Source organism: Egretta garzetta, unplaced genomic scaffold (assembly GCF_000687185.1).
Source record: "Egretta garzetta isolate BGI_Z169 unplaced genomic scaffold, ASM68718v1 scaffold551, whole genome shotgun sequence".
Lineage (NCBI taxonomy): Eukaryota > Metazoa > Chordata > Aves > Pelecaniformes > Ardeidae > Egretta > Egretta garzetta.
The window spans coordinates 498195-510408 of NW_009258493.1; the positions used below are offsets into that span (position 1 = coordinate 498195).

General features: G+C 52.5%; 1 protein-coding gene across 1 annotated transcript in view; it reads left to right on the forward strand.

Annotated features, from left to right (window-relative positions):
* Nucleotides 1-2109, forward strand: part of KIF18B (kinesin family member 18B) — a 10907-nt gene extending 8798 nt beyond the window's left edge. Inside the window, 4 exon segments of the mRNA XM_035901195.1 lie at nt 104-144; nt 692-964; nt 967-1243; nt 2010-2109. Coding sequence (XP_035757088.1) covers nt 104-144; nt 692-964; nt 967-1243; nt 2010-2109 — 691 coding nt within the window.
* Nucleotides 2110-12214: the final 10105 nt, after the last annotated feature.

Sequence of the window (12214 nt, forward strand, 5' to 3'; positions counted from 1 at the left end):
CTCGCAGCCGTGGGCACAGGGCAGAGAGATGACTTTCTCCTGACGTGGTGGCCAACGGGGCATGCTGAGAGCGGCTCCAGCCTTGCTTTGTAGACCATTTCAGGCTAGCCAGCATCTCTGGCAGGCTGGGGCACGGCAGGAACTGTGAGCAGCCCTGGTCTCTGGGGAGCTCCTCATGTGTGTGCAAGTCAGCTTAAACATGAGTTATATTTCTGCTCCAGGAGACCAAGGCAGCAGTTCTGATTCTAATTTTTTTTCTTGTCTTGTTTACTCCTCCATGGTACATTTGCCCAAGTCATCCTGGCTGTAGCCCCGCAGCTGGCAGCCTGCATCTGGCCAGGGCTGAGCTCTTCTTCCTCATCTTCAGTGCCAAGGCACAAACCCGACGGCAAAGCTGTGGGCTCTGCAGACCTTGTTTTGCGGGGACAGGCCGGGCATTGCCACGAGCACTTGCTTTGAGACCAGTCTGGTGCCTTTAGGCTGGCCAGGCGCAGGATTATTTGTGCTGGCTCTTTTTCCTCTGGGTTTAACGCAGTTTGATGGAAACTCCTGCTGGCAGACGGCTGCTGTAGGGCTCACTGGGCAGCTCTCTGCTGAGCTGTGATGGAGGGCGGAAGGGGATGCCCTGGGGTTTGGGGGGTGCCTGGGAAGTGCAGGCAGGGAGGTGACTGTTTCTTCTCTGCTCCTTCAGCAGAGGTGTCTGTCGCCATGGTTGGTGCCCCTGTGACCAGCACCACCCTGCAATGCTTGCAGCAGCTCGTTCCGCTCTCCTGTCCCATGCCAATGGCTCCCAGCCCGATTAAGAAGAAGAGTAGGTCTGAGATGAACAGCGCTTCCCAACTGGGAACTCCCCGCAGCCTCAAAACAGGGGTGAAACGCAAGCGGAGAGGTGGGAAAGCAGCGGAGACTCCCAGGGTGACACAGAGCCCAGGCACCGCCTGTCTCAAAGCAGCAGCCCAGGCCCCCCCATCTCCCTGATGCCATCATGTTGCACCCCCAAAATCTGCCCACTGACTGTCACCAAAAGCCGCGTGCCCCTGGTGATGTCAGCTGCCCAAAATGGCTGCGCCCCAAAACGGCAGTCTGCCCTGCCCATCAGTGACCTGAATGTGACTTTTGAGATCTGCAAGGACAACGGTTCACCCGACGTGGACAAGCCAGCTGCCCTCAGCCTGCCTGAATTCCCTGCCTGGGAGAATGTCCAGAGCCTCCTAAACAAGCAGGATGGCCCCGTCGTGCCCAAGTAAGTGCTGGATGGGTTACCCATGGTTTTGGGGATCCCCCCTCCGTGGTCTTGCTGTCTGGGTGAATCCTTTGTAAATCGCTGCAGCTCTGCTAAGAGGGGAGCCTGGGCAGAAGACCCTCGGCCTGCGGACGGGCAGGCAGCAGGCTGAGCTTGTTTGTGAATCGCTTGCAAAGATAGAAAAAGCGTCCCGAGAACATTTCTCTCGCCTTCTCCATGTCCCTTTGGACATGGAGGAGGATCCTGCAGATGGCTTCTGGAGCCCCAAGTGCTGGTTGGGAAGCAGGTGGGGCATCGCCTCTCCTCCCCGAGAGGTTGGAGCGAGGGCCGGGACTGCACAGTGTGGGGTTTTTCAGTGAGTTATGTTTGGGTTTTTAATTGCTGGTACTTCAAAGAGGCTCTGGCTTTTACAGAGCGGCATGAGTTTGTGTGACCATCCAAAAACCCTTGTGCCCTTGGTAATGCAGGACACCCTTAGGTCTCCCTGTCTCCTCCTATAGCTCGAGGAAATAGTTCCTATAGAGGGTAGCTGGGGAAACTGAGGTACAGGGGAACGGCCTGACCACCTTGGGGAGCAGCAGTACCCAGGCAGCTGCTGCCTCCTGTGCCCATCTGAGGTTTTAACCCTGTTGGAATCATTTTCCCCTACACAACCAGGCAGGTTTCCTGTGACTTCTGTTCCCTGCAGGGGGGACGGCGTTGGCCTGGTTGCCTCCAAGCCTTGTGAGGGCAGCCCTGGCACTAACCCTCTTTTCCTTGGCTGCAGAGCCTGTGTGCCGGGGTTTGCCATGAGGGGTTCCTCCATCCCCAAGCCCTCCTCTGTCTCCAAAGCATCTGCGTGGAAGCGGAGGCGAGTGGAGAGGTGAGACAGCCATTGACACCCCGTGCCCCAGCGTGCTCCGTGCAGGTGGCAGCTCCTGCCTGTGCTCCCCTCTTGGCTCCACCTCACTGGTGACATCTGGGGATGAAGGGGGGCCTCTGCCCGGAGCCTCAGGGGTTTAAAACGGCCCCTTTCTCTCTCACAGCACTGCCCAACTTCCGAGCAGCAGCCAGAGATCTGCGCAGCTCTCCCGCATCCCAGGTGAGCCCTGCCCTGCTCCGTACTCTGGCCAACCCCTCTCCCCACAGCACGATGGGCTGCGGGAGTGATCCCTGCCTCAGGGCAGGCAGCAAACAGTCCAAGGTGGGGGGGAAAAAATCCCTGGACTGGGGAAGTTTGGTGCTGGTGGAAGGTGCTGTTTGGGGTTTGCTGCTTCCTGGCTGCAGCCACAGCCTTGGGGAAGGGCAGCGCGTGGCTGGAGAGGGGTGGGAAGGAGGAGGGAGCTGGCAGGGCCCAGCTCTCTGTCAGGAGGGGATGTGGGTGTGCTGCTTTTACCCAGGAGTTGCCTCATCTGCTTCTCTCCTCTTTCCACCCTCAGAGCATCCTTTGGCCGCTCTCGCCTGGAGGGGCAGGAAGAGGACCACCAAAGAGCTGGCGCCCCTGGGCAGTGCCCCCCCTGCTCCCGGCCCCCAGCCAATGAAGCTGTTATGCTGATGGCTCCCACTGTCCAACCCCTGGTGCCAAACTTCTTCTTCCCTCTGGCAGCCCTACCTCATCCTTCTTGCAGCCCCCCAAAGATCCCCTCAAGCCCTTCTTCTACCCCTAAAGTCACCCCCAGTTGCCCCCTGCCAGGATCCCAGCTCCCTCCCCCACCCTGTGTACCCCCCTCGGTGCAGCCCTGTGTTTTTTTGCAGCAGATGGGTTATTGCTGTTCCCCCTCAGCCCCTCTCTAATCCACACCGGGGTGTCGAGTGCTAACAGATGGGTGATGGGAAGAAATAACACACGCTTTTAATAAATCCTTTCGTTTCAAACCAGAGGGGTGAGGGGAGATGTGCGGCTGTTTCTTCTCTCCTCCCCCTCGTGTGGGGAGCTGGGGTTGGGTAGTGCCTCCCATCTGAGTGTGCCTGGAAAAGGCCCTTGCTCCTGGGGGTGGGATCCATCCTGGCTTCCCCTCTTCCCCCTCCCCCCGCGAGGGGAGACTTGCAGCCTTTCTGTACTTTTAAGTACTATAGGAAAGGGCCTATAGGAAAGACGGGGAACATCTTTTTAGCAGGGCCAGCTGTGACAGGACAAGGGGTGATGGTTTTAAACTGAACCAGGGTAGGTTTAGACTGGATCTAAGGAAGAAATTCTTTACAGTGAGGGTGGTGAAACCCTGGCAGGGGTTGCCCAGAGAGGGGGTGGAGGCCCCATCCCTGGGACCATTCCAGGCCAGGTTGGAGGGGGCTGTGAGCAGCCTGATCTGGTTAGCGGTATCCTTGCTCCCTGCAGGGGGGTTGGGCTGGGTGACCTCTAGGGGTCCCTTCCAACACAAAACATTCTGTGATTCTATTACATTAATCTATCTCCACCAAGCCAAGGTCAGCTATGGACTCCCTGGCACAGGGAACTGGTCCCAGCACTGAGAACAGACCGTGCTCTGTCTGGGGGCCACTGAGGTGCTGGCAGCCCGGTGTCACTCACCCGCACCCTGGGCTGATGCCTCTCTTGTGGACCCTGGGGCTGCAATGTGGTCCCTGTGCACAGCAGAAGCACCCAGAGCCCCTGTACCACATAGGGCGCCCGTAGAGCTGGATGGAGGTAGTGGGGACAGCATGGTGGGCAAAGCACGGCCCTGTGGTCCCCTAGCTTCAGGTGTCCATTGCTTCCCCCAGCAATGTCTGCTAAGTCCAGGGGCTTCAGGGGAAAGGCTTTTTTGGCTGAAAATTTTATGGAAAAGGTCACTTCCTTGAAATCAAGCTTTTTGCAAGGGCACAGAAATCTCAGTTCAGGAAAAAAGACCTGGGAGCTGATGTTAGGCTGCAAGTCAGAGCTGGAAAGGAAGCTCCCCAAAAGCTGCCAGCCCTGTGGTTACAGCCCACAGTTGGGAAGGAAGGGTCCAAAATCCTCTTCCAGTGATTTTTCATTTTTATAAGGATCAAGCTTGAAGAGATGCTTCCAACTGCGTAAGCATGGCCTGGTCACCAGTGCCCAGCGGTGAGATTTCACCCCGAGAATACCAACAAGCTCCACACCCCCACATTATTTCTCTCCTTTATGACAGAAGTCTAAAATAAATAAAACCTTGGGAAAAAAAATAATCCTCATTTTCTCCAATGTGAAGAAGCGTATTTTACAAGTGGCCAGAAGTCTGGCTTTCCCAGTCCTCTGTGCTCATCATCAATTAGCAATTACACCATTAAAGCTTTATTTAAAGTTTGGCTTGCTTTTAAAACCAGCCAGAGCACATTTTCTCTTCTCTTATTTTGATTAGGAAATAAATACCCCAGGCCCAGGAGCTGTTAGCAATGACATTTGGAGTAATCCTGAGCGATTTACCTGTCAAGAGGCTTGTTTGGACATGCTTGGGTTTGGCCATCGGCATCGTGGCGTGGAGGGGGCTGTTTGCTTTCTGAAGGCATTTTTAGCTGAGTAAATGGATGGCAGCTGCCTCGCACCGTGCAATTTGGAGTCATTAACTGCAGATGTACACACTGCTATCAGGCTGATGGAGGATCACAAGGCAGCATCCTGGGTCAATGGAAAATTGGGGGAAAAAGTTGGCCAAATTGCAAAAAATTGTGCTCCATTTCTAGAGGAAAATTGGGGGAAAATTCTCCCCATTTGTCTGTAATAACAAGGATTGTGCATTATACCAGCTAATTCACAGCTCCCGGGACTTGCCGTGGAGGAAACTTGTAGCACTTCCCTACTTCTCATCCTCACTTGCTCTTTTCTGCCTCAACTCTACATCCTTCCTTGCCAACACAGCCAAGCCTGGGAGAAGCAAAGTCTTCCAAGCAGCAAAGCTACTTTTCATCTTGCTGTTTTCCCGATTGTATGGGAATAAAGGAAAATTATTTGGAAGAATGTATGTGCTTTGGCTAAATCTGCAAGATGGGAAGTTTTCACAATTTTCAGACCTTTCTCGTGCCTGGGAACTTGTTACTTTTCACCTCAGGCTTTCCGTCCTCTCCCTTTCCTCGCTGGACCATGTCAGCAGAACTGGTAGATGCTGGGATACTAACAGGCCATCGGTTAACACAAGGGCAGCAGAGGAGGTTCAAGAACATGCTGCAAAGTTTTCCAACTCAATAAAGCTTCACACAAACAGGAATTGGCCATTTCTGTGCAATTCTGTTCTTGCAGGTCACCGTGCTTGTGTAAGGCAGCCAACATAGCTTTCTGTCTTACTGGTTAAACTGGGCAGAGATGGAGGATAAAACCTGTAACTGGCCTGGACTCAAATCCTTAAAAGACATTAGGCACCATCACTGTGATTCAGGTACCCAGCACAACCGATTCGACTGTTTAACCCCTAAATATTACCAAGATCTGCTCCCCCACGAACCTGCGTTCATGTCTGGTTTGGGGGTGGAGAAGGTTTCTTGGGGGCTTTGGCATGGGGAGCACCGCCGGTCCTTCATTTTTTGATGAGGCAAGAAACGCCGGCAGCCTTTGCCTTCTCACTTGGCAATACCTTGTTGCACCCCAAATTAAGAAGCTATTTGTGTATTTTCAGCTTCGCCACTGTTCTCCCAGAGACCAACCGTCACATGTACATCCTGTTATTTGGGGGAAAAATAAAGTTCTAAGCTTTATTACAAAAAGGGTGTGAAGCATATTATTGGTGAGTAACAAAAAAAATATATATACACCCCCCAAACACTGCTGGCTCTGCCTGGAAAGCCACTGATGCATGCAGGCATCCCTCCCTCTAGTGCCTAAACCCTGGATGTACAATCCCCTCCTTTGGGTTAGAGATACTCTCTTCCCAAAGCCGAAATTAAAGATCTGACCTCCCCACCGTGCTCAGGGACTCATGGCACAGGGAATGAACGTGGACAAGAGCACTGTGGCAGGTCCCCACCCAGGGAAGAGGCAGGGATGCGGCAGAAACATGCCCTGAGGGCTCCTGCACCTCTCTGTGCCGATATTGCTCATGTACCAACTTATTTCTACCCCCAGATTATTATTTTTTTTTTAAGAAGGCATAGCCTTGCTGCAAAGCTACTCTAGGCATTTGCAGAGCAACTGATAGCCAGGACTGCAATGGGACAGGAACGTGTCCCGGCTGGCGGGGACCAGCTGAAGGGGCGTGGTGGATGGGTACTTGGAGCAGAAGGGTTGTGGGCTCTTGGTCCCAGTCCTCAGGTGGGATCTCCAGACCCAGAGCACTGGCTCCTGGTCCCCAATCCCACCTTTACCTGGAGACCAAAATGCATGCCTTCACAGATCCTCCATGTGAACAGCTTCAGTCATATAGCAAAGACATTCAGGACAAGGAACTGCAGCTTTTGCCTAATGCTGCTCTCCCCACATCTCCATGCTCCTCCTGGAAGCTGCGCAGAGCTGGAGATTGAGCCATGAGCCAGCAGCATGCCCTGGTAGCCAAGAAGGCCAATGACATCCTGGGGCACATCAAGAGGAACGTGGCCAGGAGGGCAGGGGAGGTTCTCCTGCCTCTCTACTCTGCCCCAGTGAGACCCAATCTGGAGCACTGCATCCAGTTCTGGGCTCCCCAGCTCAAGAAAGATGAGTAACTCCTAGAGAGAGTCCAGAGGAGGGCAACAAAGGTGATGAGGGGACTGGAGCATCTCCCCTATGAGGAAAGTCTGAGGGAGCTGGGCTTGTTCAGCTTGGAGAAGACTGAGAGTGGATCTCATCAATATGTACAAATAACTTAAGGGTGGATGTCACGAGGACGGAGCCAGACTCTTCTCAGTGGTGCCCAGCACCAGGACAAGGGGCAATGGGCACAAACTGAAGCACAAGAGGTTCCAGTTGAACGTGAGGAAGAACTTCTTGACTTGGAGGGTGCCTGAGCCCTGGCCCAGGCTGCCCAGGGGGGCTGTGGAGTCTCCTTCTCTGGAGATATTCAACCCCCGCCTGGACGCTGTCCTGTGCCCCCTGCTCTGGGTGAGCCTGCTTGAGCAGGGGGGTTGGACTGGGTGACCTCCTGAGGGCCCTTCCAGCCCCTGCCATGCTGTGTGATTGGGTGGAAAACTAAATCCTGCTGCTTCCCACTGCAGACAGCCCCAAGCATTCACAGCCAGGCTGCTCCATCTGAGCTACAAACCTAAAGGGAAGGGGCCAGGGAGGAAAGCATTGAGGCAACCATAATTAGTGGCACAAAACTTGCTGCCATCGCACGCTGACCTTTGAGAATTGCCAGCCTGGTCTTGGCTAAACTCTGACTTCGTTGTTCATAAGACACAAGCCCAGCTGCAGACCTTCCTCAGGCAGCACTCCTGTGCAATAAAAATAAGCAGGTTTAACACATCACGCCCCATCTCTGCAGGCATCCATCTCCGAGACTTGCAACACAGTGCAGAGCCACTCAGGCACTGCCACAGGGCTCAAGGCAAATGTCAAACTGCATGTTCATACGCAGCTTATTATAAAGCAAGCGTTTGGTGGAACCCAAAAAAAAAAAGCCACCTTTGTCAGAGCTCAGGAAAACACCACGGATGGTGTAAAGCCAAACAGGCCTGCATGGGGGGATGCCTGCATGGGGGGAGAACTCTAGAATTAAATCTGATTTCTCATCTCAAGCTTTGGACTAATATTCCAGGTCTACTGATGAGGTAGAGAGAAAAGGTTACAACGTGGGAAGGGTGAGGATGGACCACACATCCTCATTGTTTGCTCCAAGAGAGATGTGGTCCTGGAGACAGCATCTTGCTAAAAATCTTTTAATTGGTTCAGCTCTTCCCCTCCTTTCTGTGGGTAAGGGGCTCCGAGCCCTGCAGCAAAGCAAAACTGAATTGCAAAGCTCTCAGGACAGCTCAGGAGCTCAATCCCTGGGGCACTCTGCTGTCCAAATACTTCACTCAGCCTCCTTCCAATTCCAATACCGCTCACACACTCTCTGCCCCAAGGACTGGAAGGGTTTTGGGGTGGTTTGCCCAAATTCCTGGGTGATGGGGGAGACTTCTCATCAGCCAGGACCCGTCCAAGGTCTCTGGAGCTGGTCATCCAGGTTAAAGCACCCGAGAGCTTGGTGTCCCCGTTCAGCAAAGCTGCTGACTGCGATCAGCTCTAGCCCCTTTGGGAAATCCCCAGTGAAATGATTCACAGTCCAAATTTCACAAAGCCTCTGAAGTCACAGCTAAAAACTTTCCCCAGGAAAAAAAAAAAAACAACAAAAAACCATTTTGACCCCGAGCCGCGTTTCACACACAGAGGTTTCTGCTCCCCGTGGGAAGCATTGATTTTTGCTGTAAGAGATACAACGACGTGGCGAGCCCTCGGCACAAAGCTTTGTGTAGGAAACGTCAGCAGCGGGGCTTGTGCAAGCTGAAGCCCTTCTTCGGGTCAGCGGAGGCTGTGCCTGTCACAGGGTGGTGACGATACCACGGGAGGTGCAGCACGGGCAGAGGAAGAGCTCAGCCAGAGCAGCAACCGTCTGGGGAATCTGCTCCCTGACTCCAGGCACAGCGGGGCTCCCCTATTGCTTGTTTTACCCAAAACTTCAAAAATAACACAAAAAACCACCCCCAAACTTCATAAAAAACCGATCTATTTTTCCCATTACTGTTCACTGACCAAACAAACTTGGGAAACTACAGAAGGGGAAGCAAAATCAACGGCTCCCAAGGAAACCTAAGTGCAAATGGGGACTGTCAGAGGAGCTTTCATGTGGGTGCCTCTACCTGAAATGAATGAAACGGAGCTGTAATTCACACTTGAACTGCTGGCGGAGGCACGTGGGTGTTAATGCTGCGTTCCTCCCTGCAATGTGTGATGCTTAAGAGAGGCAACCCTCCCTCCGCCCACACAAATGGATCAGCAGTCTTGGTTATTTGCCTGGGATGCTGTGGCTGGTGGAGCAGGATTGGGCCCAAAATAGGGCTTGGAATTCTGCTGTGCCTCTCAGGGGTGGGGAAGTCCATGAGCTGTGGACTCGTCCTGTGGGTGATCAGGATAGAAAGAGCCAATGTCCTGTGCTCAGGAGGGACCTTGAGGGAGTTCTATTACTGCTCAGGTGAGGGGCAAATAAGCAGATTTCTACATGCCTCGAATCCCAGCTTCATCTACCTTATTTACCATGACCAAAGCCATCCTAGAGCTCTCTACACAGAGACGAGCAATTTAGAAAATTGGGGTAAAACCATATTAAAACAGGGCATGTCAAGTACCAAGTTTCCAAAGAGCACAAGCAACAAGTTTTCAAGGGCTCAGCGCTGAGGCGAATGAGTTGAGGACCCAACATGGGAACATACAGCCTTGAGCAGCTTGACGAGCTCCTAAAACCTTCTTCCACCTGGACAACCCAAAGAAATGCTCACCAGCAAAGTAAGTGCCGTTCCAGTAGCTAGATGAGACCTTATGGAAACATCAGCCACCCTCTATCACTGCACTCGGTATAGCTAATCAGTCACATTTTCTGGGGAAGAACAGGTCAATATTTTAGTTTTCTATGGCCAACTTGACACCGCCAAGACAACTTTATGACTCCGACAAGATTTCCATCTGTCTTGGGAGGAATTTGCTATCAGAGCAGAGCTCTCCATTTGCCATCTGTGGCAGGGGGAGGAGGGAAAGGCTTTCATCCATTAAACACAAGGGTGAATCAGGAGAGGGCTGTGAAGGGAAACTAATGCTGGTGCCAACCAAGAGCATCAGGGAGGAGAGAGAGACACCATGTAGACCATCAGCCTCCATCACTTGGTGGAGGTGGTTTGTTGGACCATCTGAGACCAAAAACCCCTCCTGAGGTTTGCTTAGGAGCCCCATGGGCCCCAGAGCAGATGCACAGTTGGGGTACACTGTGATTGCCTTCTCTCCATCAGGTTGTGCCCATTTGGGATCCCAGCCCTGCTGCTGGGGCCAGGGAGGCTGCTCTGTGCTGGCTACATGCATCATGGATCTGCAATGAGGCAAGAAAAAGTCCCTGCAAACATCTAATAGAAAAGAGCATCTCTGCCCAAAGTCTCTGCATCCAGATGCCATCAGGGACACCAATGGTGTGGGCACAGCTCTGCCAAGCCAGGCACCAGTGGCCTCAGCTCCCCCCTCCAGCCCCACGTTACCTCCTCATCCATCCCAGCACAGCACCTTGGCTTGATCAGACCCCTACTACATAACCCAACCATGAATAATAAACTTACACCCCTCCTAACCCCAAGGCAGCATCACAGCATCTGCAGTCACCAGTATTAAACCAATAACTTGTGTTAACATTACCACTCCCAGTGGAGGTTTGTTGCAGACCATAATCACCTCAAAGCGATGTCACACAGGCTTAAACCATGACGTAACATGAATTATTTAAGAAGGTCTAATGGGCTGGGAAGTTTAAATATGAAGTTGTTACCCATGACTATTGCCAGCCATAAAAATGTTTATGCTGCTGCGTATCGTATTAGTGGCTATATGGTAATTTGCTAGAAGTAAAAGAATATCAACATTTAAACAGAAGATCTAACGTCAAGGGGATAGGGGTTGCCATGATGCTCTGCTGAAGGGCACCTCAAATGCATTTGTGATCCCAAGGAGGGTCAGTGTGGGCAACTGGGTCCAGGGAGAAAGAGAAAATAAAAGCAGAAATAATAGTAAGACATCCCAGCCCCTGATTTTTTAGCAGTAGGTGATGTTAGGGAGCCCATTGTGCTGCTTGGCCCCCGTAACCCAGACCAGTTACATGCAGCGTGATGCAAAACCACCTAAACCCCCTGAACTTGACCCACTGAGACTTGAATATGGCCCAAGCATGCCCATGGTAGGGTACTGAGCCTGCCCACAGGGCCTGTGCCACATAGACCCATGAGCTCTGGTTCCCAAATCCCAGGAGAACCCACACCAGGTTGATAGCTGCTCTGGTCCACACACAGATCCAGCCCAGGGTAGGGCACTGCTCTCCCGATGGACCAGCTCATTAGAAGCCTGCAAGGGGCTGCCAAGCCTGGGGTGAAACACCACATGCATGCAGCAGACCAGATTTTTTGACAAACTGGTATTTCATGGAGCCTTGAGAGACAAGACATGCTCCCAAGAAACTGCCAAGAAACCCACCTATTCCAGGCAGCGTAGATGCCCTGACTTTTCCTGCTGCTACAGCGAAGGTTCAGACCTCCTCCTCCCCCAGAACTAATGACTGAGCACAATTAAAACCAGGGAAGAACCATCACTTCTCTCCAAGCGACTGGAGTGCAACGCTCTAAATGTTGTATAAGGCTTGGATTTCTTTTTTTTATGTCCAGAGCACAACTTATTACCTAGAATTTTTAGTGACCCCATTTCTCTTGGAGAAGCGTGTTGGATGTTTGTTTATTCTCCTCTACCTCCAAGCAATCAGTTCTTATAATGATCTCACATCTACGTGCCATGTCACACCCAAGTGGGTCCAACAGCAGTTTACAAATCTACACTCCATCCCACGTACAACCCTCTGCCCAGCACTGAAACGCAGCCAAAGAAACAAATAAGGGGGGGGAACCCATCGACATGCTTCTCAGATGATGGGAAAAGCCGCTACTTGCTTCTATTTTCATCTGCTTAAGGACGGAGCGCTTTGTTCTCCTACACAAGCAGATACAAATCTCCTGTCCCCAAATAGTCCAGCAGCACGAGCTGCAAAATGACTCCACATTCCAAGAGTCTAATGCCAAACAAGCCAATAACGGACAAACTTTATCACCCGGCGATGACGGCAGGTTGCATTAGCATGCAGCAGCACTTGCTCGCCACGACCCGCATGTGATGGGGGAAGCTCAAAGCAGCTCGAGGGCCGATGGATCAGCGCAATTCTGCCAGCAGCATCATCACACATCACACTTCAAACACAATCAGCCTCCATCGCTGGCAATTCAGCCATAGGGAGGTGTGGGTGAGCGGTGTTTGCCCCCGGGCGGCACCACCTCCCTCTGCAGGGTCCCCTTGTGTCGCACCGACTCCACAGGCAGTGCTGGGTTCAAAAGCCCCTGTTCCCACAGGGACAGAAATCA